This window comes from Sminthopsis crassicaudata, chromosome 4, assembly GCF_048593235.1.
Source record: "Sminthopsis crassicaudata isolate SCR6 chromosome 4, ASM4859323v1, whole genome shotgun sequence".
Lineage (NCBI taxonomy): Eukaryota > Metazoa > Chordata > Mammalia > Dasyuromorphia > Dasyuridae > Sminthopsis > Sminthopsis crassicaudata.
This window is the reverse complement of record NC_133620.1, coordinates 144,073,405-144,095,635: the sequence shown is the minus strand read 5'-3', so window position 1 is coordinate 144,095,635 and position 22,231 is coordinate 144,073,405. Positions and strand designations below refer to the sequence as shown.

The window sequence follows — 22,231 nt, the reverse complement described above, 5'->3', positions numbered from 1 at the left end:
AATGGAGCAAATAGAATCCACTATGGGATTGGCTCTTAGAAGAACTATGTTGGATTTATACTCATCTACTGAGGAAGATTTAGAAACCACATGACATGGCATATACTCCCTAACATTTGTGTAGCACCTGTCAGTTTTCAAAGTGCTGTTGAATATATTTTCTCATATGACTGTCACCATAGATAGAGCAGATATATTTTGCCTCTATTTCACATATGTTAAAAACTAAGGCTGGCTTTTTATACTGGCAAGGAATTGGAAATTGAGTGAATACCCATCAATTGAGGAATAGCTGAATAAATTAAGGTATGTGATTGTAATAGAGTTTATTGTTCTACAAGAAATGATGAGCAGGACAATTTCAAAAAATCTTGGAAAGAAAAGCCTGAGCTGATGCTGACTGACGTGAGCAGAGCCAAGATTACATTGTACATAGTAACAAAAAGATTATGTGATGATCAACTGTGATGGACTTGGCTCTTCTCAACAATGTGGTGATTCAAGGCAATTCCAAGAGACTGGATGGAAAATCCCTTCACATCCAGAGAACTACGGAGACTGAATGTGGAAAAAAACATTGTACTATCTTGTGTGTGTGTGTGTGTGTGTGTGTGTGTGTGTGTGTGTGTGTGTGTGTGTGTGTGATGTTTGTTATTTTCTTTCTTGTGGCTTTTTTCCCTTCTGATCTGATTTTTCTTGTATAACATGACAAATATGGAAATATGTTTAAAGAACTGCACCTATTTAACCTATAACAGATTGTTTGCTGTCTTGAAGGGGAGGCAAGGGAGAGAGGGAGAAAAATCTGGAACACAAAATCTTACAAAAAGGAATGTTGAAAACTATCTTTACGTATATTTGGAAAAATAAAATATTGTTTGGGGGGAAAAAACTAAGCCTAGAGGAGGGTTCTTTGCCTAAAATCATGCAGCTAGAGAAGAAATACAAATCTGTTTCCAAGTCTCTTGACTTCAAATATCGTTCCTTACACCACTCTTTTTTCCTTGTGAAGTTGTTACAATAATTTCTATATGTGTATGCACACACTACACCATAATGTATTGGATAGAGGATCATCCTCATAGTCAGAAAGACCTGAGTTCAAGTCCCATCTCTGACACTCTGTAAGGCTATCATCAGCAGAGAGGGTTCCCACCTACTTTGATAAAGAGTTTCTTCATATAGAAGCTCTATACACCAATGAAATCACATCTAATTTCCTTCTCTCACTCTTCTCTTGCAATATAAATATGCCTCGAGCTAAGAGGGATCAAACCAATAATTCCAATGGCATCAGGAACTTCTTGATACACCTTCTCTACAGATTATAGCTTTACAGAGTCAGTAAATAACTTGTCCAGGGACGTAGAATTCATCAAAGATGAGACTTGAACTCAGATCTTCCTTGCCATGAAGGAAGGTCTCCCATTATATCCAGGGACATCTCCAGTCATCCTGATCTACCTCTTGTTCCTGGACCCAGATGGCTCTGGAGGGAAAAGTGAAGCTGACATCTTTGAACAACTTCCCTCACTTAAATCCAACTCACTTGCAAGTCATAGCATTGCCTCCGGATATCATGGTCCTCTTCAAGAATGGAGGACACACAATTCTCTCTCTGCTATTCCATGTGCCCTCCTCTTTCACTCTCTCCGCCCCTCTGTACATGTCGTTCTCACTCATGTGTGTGTGTGTGTGTGTGTGTGTGTGTAAATATATATATATATGAATATACACACACATAAACAAAGAGTATCATATATCCTAATAGGAGCTTCATCTCCCAAGGGAGTAGCTCTCCATAAGTCACTATAAGAGATCAGAGAATTTAGCAGAAGGAAAAATATAGAAAAAGCACAAAGAAAACTGAACTGGAAGACAAAGTTACCAACTGAATTGCTTCAAGCAAATGAAAGTACCACCCACTCTTCCCTTTCCCCCATAGGCCTCTTAACTTCCTCTGAATTACCCACAGCTCCATTTCAAAAGGGCTCCTTTCCTGGCTGCCTGAAGCCAAAAGTCCAAAGTACAATATTTGATAAGAGGGGAAAAATCAGAACCTCAGGCTGGGAAAAAACTGCAAAGGCTCAGTGGTGGAGATCCCCTGCCTGATAGTCAGACAGCTATACGGCCTCCGCTGGAGGCTTTCCAAGGACTTCATTGTCTTACAAGACTCCCCATTAAACCAATCCCCGCAGGGGAGGGAGCACTGGTCAGAGAACCCAGAAGACTGGATCTAGTTCTGTCTCCACCCCCTTATTGTTTGACCTAAGATAAGCCATATATAACCTTCCTCAACCTCAATTTTTTATATGTAAAACAGGAATAAAAACACCTGCCCTTCCCTATACCAATTGCTGTGAATATCAAATGAAAAAGGATATGTGAAAACTCTTTGAAAGTTCAAAATCATCATGCAAATGTAACATAATATTGCTAGCATTACCACCATTTTACTTTTTTATTCAATGGTATTTTATTTTCCAATGACATGTAAAGATTGTTTTCAACATTCATTTTTGTAAGATTCTGAATTCCAAATTTTTTTCTCTCTTCTACCTTGCCTCTTCTCTGTCTCCAAGACTGCAAGCAATCTGTCACAGGTTATACATTTACAATGATTTTAAACATATTTCCATACTAGTCAGATTAAGTTCTTTCTGAGCACTTCCTGCTTCCTTGTCACCTCCACCTGTTGGCCTTGGTTCCATTCTCTGATGTTCCATCCTCCTGTTCCCTATTCTATGTGACAAACCTTAAAACATCTGAAGAAAAGGACTACATACTCCTAACCTTTTCTTCAGAGAATATCCTGCATTCCTCCTACGGTCACAAAACCCGAGAGCTGTATTTATATGTAAATAGAATGTCTCTGCCCGGAGGCAGCTGTTCAGCTGTATAAACAATTAATAGGTTACTGGGATTAAAACACAATGATTGTATGAAACTTGGAACTAACCATTTAATATTTCCCTAAATTCCCAATGTCTTGGCAAGGTCAGTGTGACCATAAGTTATGCCATATTAATCTTAATTCTTTTTTTGACAAATAGAACAGGGAAATGCTATAGACATTATATGGCTAGTTTTCAGCAAAGCATTTGACGGTCTCTCGTGCAAACACTTAAGTAATTGGTACTAGCCGTGTTTCTCTAGACAAGTCACTTAACCCTGTTTTGCCTCAGTTTCCTCATCTGTAAAATGAGTTGTAGAAGAAAATGGCAAACCAGTCTAGTGTCTCTGCCAAGAAAACCCCAAATGCTATCATGAAGAGTACACTACTGAAATGACTAAACGACAATAATATTCCCCTAATATGCCTAACTAGGTAGAACCAGAGCTGGCTAACTGATCAGACCCAAAAGATAATTATTATTGGGCATTTAGAGGTTCGATGGACACAGTGCTGAGTCAGGAAGATGAGTTCAAACTTATTAGCTATGTGGCACTTAACTTCTGTCTGACTCAGTTTCTTCATTTGTAAACTGGGATTGAATAACCCCCATCTCCAGTGGTTGCTGTAAGCAGATGATGATATTTGTAAAGCACTTTGCAAACCTTAAAGCGCTATGTAAATGCTAGCTAATTTTTACTTTTCCAATAGAACCAAGCTTAATTTGGAAGGAGGTCTTTATCGGAATGCCTCAGACATTTTGGAGCTATCTGCCTTTGATCCTGTGTCATTTTTGTGAATGGCTTGAAAGAAGAAATAAATAAGAAAGTATATTTTACATATAAGCAGATATTTACATATGTTTACTTTACATATTCTTTATACATAAGAAAGTTTATTTGCCAAATTTGAAAATTATAAAAGCCAGGAGGAATAGCTTACATGATGTTTAGATATCTAGAAAGAACTTGGCAGACTACAATAATGGACCAAATATAAGAAGATAAAATTTGACGGGAAAGAAAAATTTTCACTTGAGTTAAAAAAAAAAATTAACAAATAAAAGATGGTTGAAATGTAACAAAATAATACTTCTGTTAAAAAAAAAAAAAAGGTTTGGGGGTTTTAGTGGCCTACAAGTTCAATGAGTTAAAACTATAGCAAGCCAGTCAAAAAGACTAAGTAAGGATCTTGTGGATCCCAATAAGAGACAAAGCCATAAAAAGTGGCTAATAATCCCACTGTACACAATTGTATGATTAACACATTGACATGTTTTATTCAGTTCTGGGCATCACATTTTAAGAAGACCTAGATAAGCTAGAATAAGGTCAGAAGAGGGCCACTGTGCTGGTGAGAGACTGGAAACATGTTTCCAGTTATCCAGGAATGGTTAAAAGAAGTGAGAATCTTCAATGTAGAAAAAAGTAGGCAGCTGAATCATGATAGCTGCCATCAAACATTTGAAAGGATAATACTTGGAAGAGAATCTAGACCAGTGGTCCTCAAACCAGGGGGCCAGTTCACTGTCCCTCAGACTGTGGGAAGGCCGGACTGTAGTCTCCACCCCATTTGCCATAACCTGGCAGCCGCATAAACGTCCTCAGCCCGCTACATCTGGCCCACAAGCCGTAGTTTGAGAACCCCTGACCTAGACTTTCTCTTCTTGAAAACTAAGAAAAAACAGCTTAGTTTCAGATAGAGATTTAATGCACGGTTAAGACTTCAGAATGATTAGAATTAACCTAAAGTGAACTGAGATGCCTCAGAATATGAGCTGCTTATTCCTATAGAGAGTGAAGTAAAGGCTGGATGACTGTTTGTCAGAGATGCTATAGGACATTGTCTAGATTAGATTACTTCTAAGGCCATTTACAATCAGACATCTTGAACTAGAAGTTCATAGTATTTAAAACTGAACTCATCATTTTTCTCCAAAACCCTCCCGATTTCCTAATTCCCTAATTCTTGTATTTGTAAAGTTATTTTTAGGGTACCCCAATTTTGAACCTTTGGTATCTTTTTCAACATTTTATTCTCTCATTCGCTGAATCTAAATCTGTTACCAAATCTATATATTTTACCTGTATAACATCTCTCTTTTAAAAAATTATTTATTTTTAATTAAAGTTTTTTATTTACAAAACACATGCATAGGTAATTTTTCAACACTGACTCTTGCAAAACTTTGTGTTCCAAATTTTCCCCTTCTTCTCCCCATCTCTTCCCCAAATGGCAGGTAATCCAACACATGTTAAATATGTTAAAATATACACAACATCTTTTATATAAACTCCTTAATCTCCTCTGACACCACCCTGATAGGAGGTGCTAATCACCTCATGCACAGATAATAACAGCCTCCCCAGGCTAGCTATTTCGTCCATCAAAGTGATTTTCCTAAAGCACAGGACTGAACATATCACCTCTCTATTCAATAAATTCTAGTAGCACCCTATCACCTCAGGAATTAATATAAAATCCTGTTTGATATTCAAAGTCCTTCATAACTTCCCTTGCCTCTCCAATTTTCCAGCCTTCTTAGACTTTACACCACACCATATAGTCTACAAGTCAATGACACTCGTTGCCCTGCCATTACATCTCCATTCTCTGGGCATTTTTATTCCATATCTGGTATGCCTTCCTTTCTTTTCTGACCTTTTGGCTTCCTTCAAGTTTTAGCTTAAATCTCATCTCCCATGGGAAGCCTTTACTGATCCCCTTAGTTTAATGCATTCTCTCTGTTGAAGATCTCCAATTTTTCCTGAATATAAGTTGTATAAATTTGATTGTTTACATGTTATTTTAAAAAAATTTATTAATTTTATAATTATAACATTTTTGACAGTACATATGCATAGATAATTTTTTACAACAATATCCCTTGTACCTCCTTCTGTTCCGAATTTTCCCCTCCTTCCCTCCACCCCCTCCCCTAGATGGCAGGCTGATTGTTTACATGTTAAAATCCCCAATAGTGAGATCTTTGAGATAAGGAAATGTCTTTTGTCTTTATTTCTTTAGTTTTTTTGTACAATGCTGGTGCTTAATAGCTGCTTATTTACTCTTTCAACTTTGAGATTCTATAATTATGTAGTTATATTTCTCCATCTCTGTATTTTTTTCCATTTCTTCAAAAGGTTATACTAGCTTTACTCTGAGTATTCTCTCACCTTTAATATCATCATTCTATTTTCCTTACAACAAAATATAGATTATATAGCAAGAGAGATGGCACGGTGACCTGATATTTTTTGTAGGCTGGTAAATTTATCTGCAAGGTATCAACATGACTAGTTTTGAAGCCGTTCTTGGCCCCTTGAAGATGGAGAAGCATCTATAGCAACATACCTGAAATAGGGGTATCAGATCTTGGTGGTTCCTTCCTCCAAGATGGAACAAAGACCTTGATGTAGTTGTGTCCTCTCTCCCTGAACCAGTCCACAGCCAATCGAATTCCCCGGCAGGAAAAGATTTCTTTATTTCCATGACTACAATTGGAAAATTTAAAAATATATGATCATAGAATGTTAGCACTAGAAGGGACTTTAGGGATTATCTTTTCCAGCTCCCTCATTTTACAGGAAAGGAAATCAGGCCTCGAGAGACATTAAATGACTTGTCTATGGTCACATGTGTAGTAAGATTGAAACCCACCTCTTCAGAATCCAAATTCAGGGCTCTTTCTGCTATACTATGTGTTGCAAAGACTTATAACCTCAGAATTTGAGAGTTGCTATTTGGTTGAGCATCTCCAAGGAGGGAGTATCCAAAACCTTCCCAGGTTGGCCTATTCCAATCTTAGACAACACTAATCTTTAGGAAAAAAAAAAAAAATGGGGCATCTAGGTGTCCTGAAGTCAGGAGGACCTGAGTTCAAATCTACTCTCAGACACTTAACACTTCCTAGCTGTGTGACCCTGGGCAAGTCACTTAACCCCAATTGTCTCAGCAAAAAACAAAACAAAACAAAACAATTCTTGACATTCAACCCAAAGTGATCTTTTTGTAATTTAGCCTCTTATTCCTGATTTTGTCCTCTAGGAACTGTACAGAGCAAACCCATCCTTCCTCCCTATGCTGCCCTTCAAATAATTGCAGACAACTGTGATGACCCTCTTGAGCTCCCTGCACACGAAATCCACCTATTTCCTTCACTCAATCCTCACAAGACATGACCTTAAAGGCCTCTATCATCCTGGTCATCCTCCTCTGGACACTGTCTTGTTTATCATTGTAACTATGACACTCAAAACTAAATATAGAAGCTGCGCTTATCTTGGGAGCTAGGCGGTAAGATGTGTAAAGTGCAGAGATTGGAGTCAGGGAGGCTCCTCTTCCTGTGTTCAAGTCTGGCCTCCGACACTTCCTAGCTGTGTGACCCTGGGCGAAGGAAATGGCAAACCACTACCGTATCTCTGCCAAGAAAACCCCAAACAGGGTCACAAAGGGTCAGATACTGCTGAAGCAACTGCACAATAAAATGCCTGTCTTGACGATCCCAATATCACATCAGTTATTTTAGCTGCCACATCACAATGCTGACTGGGGTCCACTAAAACATCAAGATCTTTTTTCAAACTTATCTCTGAGAAAGGATTGCCTTCTGACTTTCTTCATATCCCTAGCCTTAATACAGCCCACATAACACAGTACATATTTAATACATTTTTATTGACTGATTGGCAAAAGAGTCTAGACAGTCTTCTCTAGGGTTAATCAGAAGGCCAACCACATTAAATAATTACATGGGTACTTGAAATCTGTATATAACTGGTAGGTGCCTATGACCAGATAATTCAATCGACTCTTGGTCAGTGTTCAAGTTAAAATTTGACTCCTTTTCCCATTAAAGTTATTTCTCATGTTTCAGAGACTTGAATCTGCCTTCTCAGGGAAGGGGTAACTCCTTCTCACCCCCTTTAGTGCCAGCATACTGGCTTGCATGGCTTGGCCCAGAGAAAAATGAGAGAGGACTTCAATAGGAAAGGAGCTGAAGAAAATCTTTCAGACCTCTCAAGAATCAATGCTGGGAGGCAGCTAGGTGGCGCAGTGGATAGAGCACCAGCCCTGACGTCAGGAGGACCCGAGTTCAAATCTGGCCTCAGACACTTAACACTTCCTAGCTGTGTGACCCTGGGCAAGTCACTTAACCCCAATTGCCACCAAAAAAAAAAAAAAATCAATGCTGATGGGGGAGGGGATACCATATAGCCTGTATGGTGTCAGAGGAAAGAGATAAATGGAACAAATTCACCCCTACTCAGCCAGAAAAAGAAAATGCTTACTTGACTAGGAATAGTGAATAGTAGTGGAGGATTGAGTATCAAAGAAAAAAAAAAAAAAGAAAGCCAGAGACACTGGCTCTTGACATGAAAGAACTTCCAAGAGCTAGTAGGACCTCAGTATAGCCTTTTCACACACACACTATCGTTTATTAATGAGAAGGAACCATAGTGAGGAAAGATCCAAAAGCAGGAAACTGCCACACAGCAAGATCAAGTAGTCAAGTCCTGCTGGAAACAGATCTCTCACAGTGATATACACAGCGAACAACCTTCACTCTTCCATCAATAGAGGTACATGCAGCATGATACAATGAGGTACATGTCTCTTATTTAATTTTTTTTGAGGCAATTGGAGTTAAGTGACTTGCCCAGGGTCACACAGCTAGGAAGTGTTAAATTTGAACTCCGGTCCTCCTGACTTCAGGGCTGGGGCTCTATCCACTGCGCCACCTAGCTGCCCCCTACATCCCTCTTATGTGGACAAGAAAGGGATCCAAAGGGAAAAGGTCTCCCGACTATCAGTTTGGATACAAGATCTTTCTGTGTTCCTTGTGGGGTAAATCAGATACGGTCTATGTTTGATGCCTTTTGAGGGGTAGAAGACTACTGCTGGGGGAACTGTCATACCCTCATATTCCCCAGTTCTTTCTGCAAGCCAGAAAAATCTGAAGGTCTCCAGAATGAATCCAGACCCTGTGATCAGGAAAGCTCTGCTGACATGGGTAGCACTTTGTTCTCCTCGGGTTTCCTATTCATCCACTAGCAGCAGTTTCGAGAAGCCTTTCAAAAGCAGTGAGCCAAAGTCCTGTCCCTTTTCTTCTAGACTTCCAGAGAAGAGACATAATTGCTATAATTTTATACAAGGTATACAGGCAATATCTATAAGACTGCCTCTAGCAGTCCCTTTCACTCCTTCACATTTACTTACGATTGCAATTCCAATCTCTGATCCTCAGGAGATGACGTCAATCCATACATTGCTCAGATTGGAGGAACTGATCCGAACCTGCTAACTTCTCTTCTCTTCCCTTTTCAATATTCTCACCTATCATCCCTTCCCTCCATTCTAAGAGGAAGAGCTGGCCTTCCTCTTTGCCAAAGAGAACCTTCCACTTACATCTTTTGATCTTATCACCTTCCACCTCCTCATGTCATTGTGTAATAATAATGATAATCTTTCACATTTATATAATAAAAGTATTAAGGTTTTCATTTCTATCACTCTACAACCTCTTTTCTGTCAGACAACGAACATGCTCAGGTCTCCCTGATCTATCCATCTATCTATCCTTCCTTTTTTTTTTTTTTTTTTTTTTTTTTGCTGAGGCAATTGAGGTTAAGTGACTTGCTCAGGGTCACACAGCTAGGAAGTGTTAAGTGTCTGAGACGACATTTGAACCCAGGTCCTCCTGACTCCAGGGCTGGTGCTCTATCCACTGCTATTTAGCTGTCCCCTCCCCCCCCCTTTTTTTTTTTGCTGAGGCAGATGGAGTTAAATGACTTTTTTCAAATTTAGTTTTAATTGCTATCCTTGACTTTTTTTTTTTACCATAACTTCATTTCCCAATTTATCTCTCCCTAACAATATGACAGAATAAAAAAAGAAAAAAAAATAACCATGACATAAACTAAGTCCAACTTTGTGTGTATTCAAAGTTTTACAACCATAGTCTCCCATCTCTGCAAAGATTTCTGTTTCTTTTTCAAGGTCTCTCTAATTCTAAAAAATTCTTCATTTGCACATACAACTACCTCAAGCAATTATTCTTTCTAATTTCCCCTTCACTGCCAGCTTTTAAGAAAGAGTTGTTTATACTTACTACCTTCATTTCCCTCTTCATTCCTTAATTCCTTTGTAATCTCTGGCTTCCATCTCTACTGCTTAAGTAAAACAGCTCTTTCCAGGTCATAAATTATCATTAAATCCAAGGTCTTTATTATTTGTAATAATATTCCTTGACTTTTCCAAGACATTTGATCCCCAGATACATTTCTTTTTTCTGGATAACTTGTGTTTCCTTGGCTTCCATGACTCACGTCTCTGTTCCTCCTCTATTTCCTTTGTGGTTCTTTATCTTTTTTCTGCCTCTTTAACATGAGAGTTTCTCAAGATCCTGTCATTAGCTTTCTTCTCTCTGGACACTCTCTCTTGGAAATCTTATATCACTAATTGTCATCTCTATGTAGCAGGTGTGTGGAGAACAGATGCATGAGAGAAAATCAGAAACACTGGAGGAAAAGATATAAACCCTTGAGGGGATCCCCAATGCCTGATACATTACCTTTCACTTAGGAGGTACTCAATAAATGTCTTGTGATTGATCCTTGCTTCCATAATAACTCCAAAAAATAGATGTCAAACAAATCTGAGACTTTAAGGTCTTAACTGGTACTATATGAATGGACTTTAAACTCTCATCCCAGAGTGATTCCCTAAGTCACCTGCCTTAGGGAAGGAACAAAGAAAGTCTATTTATTATGCACAGGAAGAGCAGATAATCACTTACATTTTGGGAAGCACCTCACCATCACCCAGTCACCCTTGAAATCCTACCAAAAGTTCTCTAAAGAGCCACCGTATTGACCTGATCAAGAGTTATAATACAAACAAAGCCTTCCAAGTTAGTAAGTGTCTGAGGCCAGATTTGAACTCAGAAAGATCAAGTCTTCCTGATTCCAAGCTCATTACTCTATCCACTGGGCAGCTAGCTAGCTGCCCACCTACCAGTCATTAATCCCTTATCAAAAATTAGCTTATCAAATCCTTTCCAACTAGTTATGGCTCTACTGGAGCAGGTGAAAGAACAGGTTAAAGTGTCAGGGTAAGTTGATAGAAATATCCAGAGTGTGGGTCACTACTCAGGAAGGGGGACCATAATTAGAGCAATCTCTATAGAACTTTGGGCAGCCAGGCAGTATCTGGGAGTGGGGGAAGGGAGAATGAGAAGGTGCCTAAGATGAAGTTTCTTTCACCTACTTTAAGTTCTGTGTATGACTGGCTCCAGTCACATTGTATATCTGTATTATCTATTTGACAGACTTCAAAAACATTCAACATATAACACCTGTCCCAAAAGTCCATGTAATGCTTGGGGGCTTTTCAAAGATAGAGTTTTCTCGACCCCCCCAGGTCCTCTCTGTTGTGACCCTCATACAGTATTTAGCCAAATTAAGTTTCAAAAAACTGTTCCTGCCCTGGAATCTTATACTCTTGTTTCTAATCAGTTTTTATACTGAGGAAATTTCACACACATATAACATTGAAGTTGGATGCCCCACCCCAAAGAGTTCAGAAGCATCTTGGTGAGGTCCCGAGTAATTAGGTGGGATTAGCAGAGAAAGGCTGAAGTACTGATAAGATTACTCCCTGAGGTAAGCAGAGAAGGGCACTGAAGGGGATCAAGTCAACCTTTTAGTCCTCCTCTGTGAAGATTGTGGGAAACCATGCTTTGCTGTGTGCACTTATCCAAGTTATATCAAATACCCGAGGTTAAATTTCCCATATAAATCAATCTGTGGCCCATGCCTTCTTTGCTGACTCTCTTGGGGTGATAGCCCATCATGGCATTCTGCCTTGTGAAGTCCTTCTCCTCACCCCTCCCTCATATCTGATGGTATCTTTCCTCTCATCACCCCATCGTGAATCATGATGTCTTTCTTCTTTTTATAGCTAACTAATTTTGTTAGGGTGCTGGAGCCCTCTGTGGATTTAGCCTACCAGTCAATGGCTTACTCCCACCTCATGGCATATTCCTTTAATGGATTCTTCCAAACGCCTTTCCTTGGTAACTCTATTGCTCTTCTATCTCTATTTCATAGGAACCATTTCTGGTGTCTATTGTATTTCTTCATTCTGTCTATAATCTCTTCTTATAAATAAACCTTCACAAATGAATTCTTTACATGACCAAACCCCAACATTCCTAAATTAATTCCTAAATTGTCTAAATTAATCACATTTCCAAAATATCGTGGAGATAAGGAACAGATGATCCCTCAATTTTTGGTATATACACCAATCACAATAATCTCACATGGGGGAATCAGGGCAGGAGGGAGTGGGACACTGGCAGTGACAACCAGGAGGATGTAAATCTGGGGGATCAGTAAAAACCTCATGTAGGAGATGTTACAACTTCGAGTGTCTCCAAAATATCATGGAGATGAGCTGGGAGAAAGACATAAGGGATTCCTCCATCTCATAAAAGCCAGACAAGTGGGTAGACACCAGTGGTCAAAAGTAACAAAACCAGAGGCCAAAGACTACTTCTTGGAGGTTGTCTTTATTCCCAGCCCAGCCAAAGTAACAAAGGATCATTAAACTAAAGCTACAAGAGACTTCAGAAGCATTTAGACCAACTCCTTCATTTTCTAGATGAGGAAGCTGAAGCTCAGAAAGGTTAAGAAATTTCTTGAAAGTTACACAGAAGGCAGAAGTAGGATTCAATTTTCTGACTCCCTTCAGTGGTTGCCCAAATTTTGCTATTAATGATGCTATTGAATAGGAGTTCTTAACTAATACTTTTGGGTGGCTTGGTTATTCCAAATAAACCTAATTCTGCTTGTCCTGCTGCAGTTACAGAAAATGGGGACATGCACAGTCAAATGAAACTCTTGGGTAAGACTATAGGAGGATGTGAAATTATCATCTGTTTTCCCCCTACGCTGTATACTTCAAATCACGCCTGCTGCAAATTTGCTTACTGAATGTAAAAAGTCACTGGAGCCACTTGCCTGAATTTGCCTGCTCTGGAACAAGGAAATTGTACACAACCATTAGCAAATGCTAAAAGCCATTTGGATAAGATCTTACCAAACACGGTAAGAAATACTCAAAAATACCTTCAAGAAAAACCTCTTTTGTCCTTTCAGAATTTGGGGGAAAGCCAGGCCCATACTATCTCACCTCACTAAGTGCCCACCCTTAGGACATATGACAACACATACAAGTTGCCCACATTTGACATACGGCTGGGTCTCTGTGTACATACAATACCCATCACATGTGGGTGGGTACTTCCTTACCTCCCACGCGCCCCCCACCACTTCTGGCTGGCTCCTCAAACATATGACTCTCGCATCATATCTCATCAAGCGTTCCAACGTAGAAGATCACATCTAGCTGAGTGCTCCGCCACACAATACAGCTCCTGTCTGGGCGCCCACACACACAACACAACATCTGCCTAAGCACCCACACAGCCATGATACACATGACATACTTTGGGGGCCCATGACCATGTGACATACAGACATCTCTTGATTTTCTCTGAACTGTATCATTAATTGGTCTGTGACATTATGCAAATATAAATGTCATACTCTGCTAGTTTAACATTTACAGATTGCCAACAATGCTGCTGCTCAGAATTTAAATCTCCCAGAACTTAAGAATCATGAGGGAGCTTAGATGTCCATCTGCCAAATCATAAACACTTCACAGCCAACTCTGGCTTCCTTTAAGTCCCTACTAAAATCCCAACTCCTCTTACTTCAATGCCTTCCCTCTATGAGTTACTTCTATTTATTTATTTTTTGGGGGGATACATATTTGTTTAAATCGTTACTTATCGTTTTATTGTCTTCATTAGATTGTGAACTTAGGGAGGGAGAAAGAAAAACTCGGAGTTCAAAATCTTATAAAGATAAGAGTTAAAAAAATTATCTTTACATATAAGTGGAAAACAAATAAAGTGCTATTAAGTTGAAGAAAAAAACAAAGAAGTTTGAAACAGAAAAAAAGTAGATTGTGAGCTCCTTGAAGAGAAGGATTCTCTTTTTGGCCTCTTTTTGTGTCCACAGCACTTAGCACAATGTCTGGTACACAGCAGGCATTTAATAAATCTTTATTGACTATTAATTAATAGAGTGATAGGAAACTCACCATTCCCTGAGTCAGCTCATTTCACTTTAAAAATCACCAATTGTAGCAAGTCAACCAAACCTACCTCCTAAGAACAACAGGGCTCTGATTCCAGGCCTCATTTCTTCCCAAGAATATCTTGCTTTTGAAGGTCATTAAGATACCTCTCTTCACAAAAAACAGAATGAGCCCTACCCTGGAGGGAAGCCATGAAAACCACGCTGTTTAGTGCGACACCCAGAGAATTAAGGCCTATTGGGAGCAGGTGAACACATGAGGGAGCTGGCTCAGAATAGGAGCTAATTTTAGCACTGTCCCCCTGGATGGAAGGCTCCCCATGCTGGATCAGGGGACTGCTTTCAGGATAGTGAAAGGTCTGGGAGAAGCCCAGTGTGACTCCTTCCCTGTCTCCTAGTGAAGATCAGAGATGTGGGGATGACACATTGATTTCACTTTTGCTCTGGGTGCAAAAACTACAGACCCAGGTGCACATTTTGTGACTATACACAGAAAAAAGGAAAGTACAAACCCCATACCCTTTGATCCAGCAGTGTTTCTATTGGGCTTTTATATCCCAAAGGGATTTTGTTTTCTTTTTTTGCTGAGGCAATTGGGGTTAAGAGACTTACCTAAGGTCACACAGCTAGGACTTGTCAAGTGTCTGAGGCCAAATATGAACCAAAGAGATCTTAAAGGAGGGAAAGGGATCCACATGTACAAAAATGTTTGTGGCAGCCCTTTTTTTTAGTGACAATAAACTGGAAACTGAGTAGATGCCCACCAATTGGAGAATGGCTCAGTAAATTATGGTATATGAATGTTATGGAATATTATTGTTCTGTAAGAAATGACCAACAGGAATCTATCTACCAAAGGAAAGTCAGGAATTATATGAGCAAAATTACAAAACATTTGCCACAAAAATAAAGTCAGATTTAAATAATTGGAAAGACATTGAGTGCTCTTGGATAGGCCGAGCGAATATAATCAAGATGACAATACTCCCCAAACTAATCTATTTATTTAGTGCTATACCAATCATACTCCCAAGAAACTATTTTAATGACCTAGAAAAAATAACAATAAAATTCATATGGAACAACAAAAGGTCGAGAATCTCAAAGAAATTAATGGGAAAAAAAATCAAATGAAGGTGGCCTAGCTGTACCTGATCTAGAACTATATTATAAAGCAACAGTCACCAAAACCATTTGGTATTGGCTAAAAAATAGACTAGTTGATCAGTGGAATAGGTTAGGTTCACAGGGCAAGATAGTGAATAAAAATAGTAATCTAGTGTTTGACAAAGCCTAAGATCTAACTTTTGGGATAAGAATGCATTATTTGACAAAAACTGCTGGGAAAACTGGAAATTAGTATGGCAGAAACTAGGCATGGACCCACACTTAACACCTCATACTAAGCTAAGATCAAAATGGGTCCAAGATTTAGGCATAAAGAACGAAATCATAAAAAATTAGAGGAACATGGGATGGTTTACCTCTCAGACTTGTGGAGGAGGAAGGAATTTGTGACCAAAGGAGAAGTAGAGACCATTATTGATCACAAAATAGAAAATTTTGATTACACCAAATTAAAAAGTTTCTGCACAAACAAAACTAATGCAAACAAGATTAGAAGGGAAGTAAGAAATTGGGAAAACATTTTTACAGTTAAAGGTTCCAAACTATATAGAGAATTGACTCTAATTTATAAGAAATCAAGCCATTCTCCAATTGATAAATGGTCAAAGGATATGAACAGACAATTTTCAGATGATGAAATTGAAACTATTTCTACTCATATGAAAGAGTGTTCCAAATCACTATTGATCAGAGAAATGCAAATTAAGACAACTCTGAGATATCATTACACACCTGTCAGATTGGCTAAGATGACAGGAACAAATAACGATGAATGTTGGAGGGGATGTGGGAAAACTGGGACACTAATACATTGTTGGTGCAGTTGTGAAAGAATCCAACCATTCTGGAGAGCAATCTGGAATTATGCCCAAAAAGTTATCAGACTGCATAATCTTTGATCCAGCAGTGTTACTACTGGGCTTATATCCCAAGGAAATACTAAAGAAGGAAAAGGGACCTGTATGTGCCAAAATGTTTGTGGCAGCCCTTTTCATAGTGGCTAGAAACTGGAAAATGAATGGATGTCCATCAATTGGAGAATGGTTGGGTAAATTATGGTATATGAATGTTATGGAATATTATTGTTCTGTAAGAAATGACCAACAGGAGGAATACAGAGAGTCTTGGAGAGACTTACATCAACTGATGCTGAGTGAAATGAGCAGAACTAGGAGATCATTATACATTTCAACAATGATTCTATATGAGGATGTATTCTGATGGAAGTGGATATCTTCAACATAGAGAAGATCTAATCCAATTCTAATTGATCAATGATGGACAGAATCAGCTACACCCAGAGAAGGAACACTGGGAAATGAGTGTAAACTGTTTGCATTTTTGTTTTTCTTCCCAGGTTATCTTTACCTTCTGAATCCAATTCTTCCTGTGCAACTAGAAATTCAGTTCTGCACACATATATTGTATCTAGGATATATTAAAACATATTTAACATATATGGGACTGCCTGCCATCTAGGGGAGGGGATGGAGGGAAGAAGAGGAAAATTCAGAACAGAAGGGAGTGCAAGGGATAATGTTGTAAAAAAATTACCCATGCATACTGTCAAAAAAAAAGTTATAATTAGAAAATTAATTTTTAAAAAAATGACCAACAGGATGATTTCAGAGAGGCCTGGAGAGAGTAACCTGAACTGATGCTGAGTGAAACAAGCAGAACCAGGAGACCATTGTGCATAGCAACAACAATATTATACGACACGACTCTTTCCAAAAATGAGATGATTCAGGCCAATACCAATGATCTTGTGATGAAGAGAGCCATCTATACCCAGAGAGAGGACTATGGGAACTGAATGTGGATCACAACATTGAATTTTTACTCTTTTTGTTATTGTTTGCTTGGATTTTATTTTCTTTTTCATTTTTTTTTTCCTTTTTGATCTGATTTTTCTTGTGCAGCAAGATTATTGTATAAATATATTGGATTTAACATTTTATTATATATATATATACATATTTATATATATGTTATATTTATATAAAATATATAATATTTTAACATGTTTAACATATTTTGGATTACTTGCTATCTAGGGGAGGGGTGGGAGGAAGGGAGGAAAAATTTGGAACAAGATTTTGTAGGGGTCAATGTTGAAAAATTATCTGTGCATGTTTTGAAAATAAAAAGCCTTAATAAAAAATAATAATTAAAAAAAAAAGAAAAAAGAAAAGTATAAAGTGCAGGGTCTCCATTAAATCCTTGTTCATTTTCAAGCTTTCATCATTATTACTGATAGTATAATAGAAATGATTTCTAAATATATAAAAATTTAGGGCACATAGTTGTACTTATCTTCTTTCAGATCTTGTGACAAATGAAAAATTGCTTAAAATAGTAAATAGTTGTAATAAAATGGGGAACTTGTGTCTCCCAGTGAATAGAACTGAAATGCCTTAAACTATGGGAAAGAAGCTAATTTTGTTTTTAAATGCCATTTACAGATCATTTCTATCACACAACCTAAATTACTAATGTTGGAATGTTTAAAAATTACAAAAGAATTTTATAATGACCTTTTGCTATTGTATCATCCCTGAAAAAAAATGCAAACATCTTTTTATGTTAGATTATAGAAATTGTTGAAAAAATATTTTGTATAATTGCTGACACAAAAATAATTGTATCATCAAGATCACTTCTTATGTCAAAGGTCACATAAGCCATATTCAGCTTTGGGCTCACCTTGTGAAATATAATCATGCAGTGTGAAGTGGACCCAGAGTCAGAAGACCCTCTTCTACTTATTAATTTATGTAGTCATACTATGGACAAGTCATATGAATTCTGTGACTCTGTTTCCCCAATTATAAAACAAAGGGGGCTGTACCTGATGAACTCTGAAGGCCCTTCCAGCAGTAATTCTATAATTTATCCCCTTGCAGCTTTAACTCCTAAGATACTTGAAGAGCTTGATCCTTAATCATTAACATTTTTAAACCTACTAGAAAGATAAAAATTTGTCACATATTTAGAGATTCACAAAGAAAGCCTGCAATCTTTCTAGGCAATCTACACTAAATTCTTCATGCTGTAGTTCCTTGTCTTTGGATATCGAAGATTTTTACTCAAGAAAAAGATTACAAACCAAATAAATCTAATAGCCTAGTGTTCAGTAAGCCCAAAGACCATAATTACTAGGGGAAAGACACACTATTTGACAAAAATTTCGGGGAAAACTGATCGGTAATTAGTAGAAATTAAGTTTAGACCAACATTTGATACCATATGCCAAGTCAATCTCCAAATGGTTATGTGACCTTGACACAAATGGTCATATTACAAACAAATTAGAGAAACAGTGAAGAAATTCTCTTTTAAATCTATAAATAGGAGAAGAGTCATGACTAACCAAGGGACAAAGGTCACAAAAGACAAAATTTCCATTGTATAAAGTTTAATATTTTCTGCATAAATGACACTAAAATTAGAAGAAAAATAATTCACTGTAGGGAAAGAAATCTTTGCTACAAGTTTCTCTACTAAAAGGTGTCATTTCCAAGATGTTTAAGGAATTGACCCAAATTATAAGAATAAAACTCAGTCTCCACTTGATAAGAGGTCAAAGGATACAAATAGGCAGTTCCTAAAGGGAAGAAATTCAAGCTATCTATATCCATATTTTAAAAAAATGTTTCAACTCACTTACAATCAGAAAAATGAAAATTAAAGCAACTCTGGTGTTCTATCTTACCCCCATCAGAATGGCAAAGTTGACAAAAAAGCAAAACAACAAATATTAGAGGGGGTTGCATAAAAATTGGTGGAACTTCGAATTGGTACAGCCATTTTAGAAATCAATTTGGAACTATGCCCAAGAAATTACTAAACTCTGTATGGCCTTGTCCCAACAATAACCAAAGAAATTTTTAAAAGTAAATAATTTTTATGTGTATAAAAATACTTATAATGGTTTTTTTTCCCATTGGCAAAGAACTGGGAGCTAAGGTGTCAATCAATTGGGGAATGGCTAAACAAATTATGCCATGTGAATGTAATATAATATTATTGTACTATAAATAATGAAGAAAGATTATTTTAGAGAAACCTGGGAAGATTTGTGTGAATTAATGCAGAGTGAAATGAACAAAACCTAGAGAAGAATTTATACCATAATATTAACATTATAAAAATGAATAGTTTTGAAAGATTTAAGAACCTTAACCAAATCAACAATCAGCCATGATTCTAAAGGATCACTGATGAAGAATGTTACCTACCTTCTGGCAAAGAGGTGATGCCATAGGCGGAATGAGAAAGGAATCTTTGAACAGGATCTTTGCAGATATTTGTTTTGTTTGGTTATGCTTATTTGTTAAACACTTTTATATTGCTTTTCTTTCCAGGAAAAGGAAATAGAGGTACTTCAAAGTTGAAAAAAATTTTAATAAAAGAAAAATATTTGTTTTATTCTTTTTTATCTCTACTTAAGCCTTCCTTAAAAACCAGCATTGTGGCTTGGAGGTAAGTTGAGTGTTTACAATAGAGAGCAGGAGCTATCAAACTGAAAATGATAATTAGCATTTATACAGCATTTGAAGGTTTGTAAAGCACTTTACAAATATGATCTCATCTTATCCTCGTAACCACCTGGAAACTGGTACTATTATCAAAAAACTAAAGCAGACAGAGCTTCAATAACTTTCCCAGAATCAAAGCTTTGAACTCAGGTTTTCCTGACTCCATATTCAACTGCAGTGCACTCTGTATCTGCCATTAAATACAGACCCATGTGTCTATCATCCACAAGGCAGCCAAACTAAGTATGGGAAACTGGTCACTGAGTGACGATCTTTTTGACCACAGCATTTTACAAACATCATCAGCAATTTTATGTATGATGTCATGGGTTTCATTTATTGAAAAATTTCTCTTTGTCAATAAATATCACCTCTTATCTTTAAATTAATTATAGAGCACACTGATTCCCTGACTTCTCTCCCCTACCCTTGCCTTCCAGGCAAATATGATAAATCTCCACTCCATAAAGAGGAAACAAGATGGAATATAAAAACAAAAATAAAAACAAAAACAAAAACTTGTGATGATGGGAATTGGAGACATGTTTTCCTACTTTGTTGTTTATTTAATACATTAAATTATATTGCTTTCCCTATATCCTCATTACATGAGGTCAATGTGGTATAGACAATAGAATACCAAAATTGGAATTTCAGAAGAACTGAGTTCAAATTCTGCTACTGGATAGGAGACCTTTAGCAATAGACTACCATTCCTCATTCACAAGAAGACAGAATTTGAACTCAATTAGATGGCCTTTAAGATCTATTCCAGCTTTAAGTTTAAACTCTGAACTTTCATTATACTTCTAAGACACAAACGTCTTCCTTTTTTTATGAAAACAACCAGATAGAAGATTTCATTAGGTACAATGCAGAGTAACTCTAGACATAACTTTCTTGGTTTACATGGCTCATGGACAAATTATATTATGAAAATAAGCCAATTCTTTCTTTAAGGACTCTGGGCAAACAAACTTCATTTCTTTTAAGAGACTTTAGGCAGCAGCTTACACATGTCCAAAACACGCTGACGCTGCAAAGTGGTAAGCACAAGTCTATTAAAATCAATCTGTTAATACTGTAACTCTCCAGTAAAGAGGTTAAAACTGTCTTGTATGCAAAAAATATATATTCAGGAGAAAAAACTACATAGCTTCTCTTTAATGGAGAAGAGCATGGTAAAGCACCATTTGAAAAGCAAAGAAAAACAAGATATAGATGATGTCTCAGAATACAATGCTTAATTATTGTCAGTTAACCTCTGTCAAGAGTCATTTTTAACCTTCTGAGGAAGAATCAAGAGTTGTTTTGTAGTGTTTTCTTAAATGAGTAGCTTTTCCATAGATTGGAGGGTCCTGCCGGAAAAGGTCCTCAGTAAATGTTGACTAGCTGGTCTCTGGGCCGTATTTTTACCAGAGAAGAATTTTCTCCCACTCTTTGCATTTCATCCTGTGGCCATATAAATTAAAGTGTGTGTGTGTGTGTGTGTGTGTGTGTGTGTGTGTGTGTGTGTGTACGGAGAAAATGAAAACATCAAGTCCCTTCTCTAACGTATACTGTATGACTTCAAACAGTCATTTAGCCTATAAGTGACCCAGGCAAGTCTCTAAGAGTTACAGAGAAGTTAGGGATCTCCATAAACAAAGTGAAATTTCCTCATTGGAGAGTTCCTAATATATATGAAATCATAGCTTTAGACCAAAAAAAAAAAAAAAAAAAAGGAGGGTGGGGAAGAACAATGTATGTCCATTTCCCTGCTTGGAAGAATAAGAGATCAAGGAAACACACAGACCAAGAGATCTTTGAGTTATCATACTTAGACATTAAAAGGACAGTCAGTACTTGGTCCAGAGAAAGACTTGCTTCAATTAAAATCCAACTTAATTCACTAAGACTTTATTGAGTATAGTTCATGATAGAGAAACACAAGAAGCATAAAACAGAGCTCCTGCTATGGGAAGATCAACCCCAGTTCATCCAGGAAACTTTAAAGTGCTATTGATTATTGTATCCATTAAAGACGCCCACAGGTGACATATTAAAAAATTCGGTTAGACAGTAGTTCTTAGGAAAAAGACCTGGGGATTTTAGTAGATTCATTATGAGTCAAAGTGTGATGTTTCAGGCCAAAATTAAAAAAAAAAAAAAACTAACGTGAAGATCTGAAGGTGTATTTAGAGATGTGCCGTATCTAGAACAAGGGACGTAATGGTTCAGCTGCAATCTGCCCTGATCAGTCACATCTAGAACACTACATTCACTTCTAGATAACATATTTTAGCAAGGTCACTGACAACCTGAAAGACATCCAGAGGACAGCAATCAGGATGCTGAGTACTCAAAACCATACCAAGTGAAGAATTGGGGATTGTGGAATTGGGGACTATTAGTCTCCCCAGATTTAGGGGAATATTTGATTTCAAACATTTTAATAATTGTCTTGTCAAAAAGCATCAGATTTAATCTGCTTGGTACCAAAGGAAAGAACTAGGACC

The 22,231-nt window shown here is 37.5% G+C and overlaps 1 protein-coding gene across 3 annotated transcripts in view; it reads right to left on the bottom strand.

The window, feature by feature from the left end:
* The window catches only part of ZC3H12D (zinc finger CCCH-type containing 12D), a 66,726-nt gene that overhangs the window by 10,120 nt on the left and 34,375 nt on the right, over positions 1–22,231 (bottom strand). For all 3 annotated transcript variants that reach the window (XM_074309581.1, XM_074309580.1, XM_074309582.1), the window contains one exon: positions 6,248–6,387. In XM_074309581.1, coding sequence (XP_074165682.1) covers positions 6,248–6,387 — 140 coding nt within the window. The remainder of the gene's footprint in view (positions 1–6,247; positions 6,388–22,231) is intronic.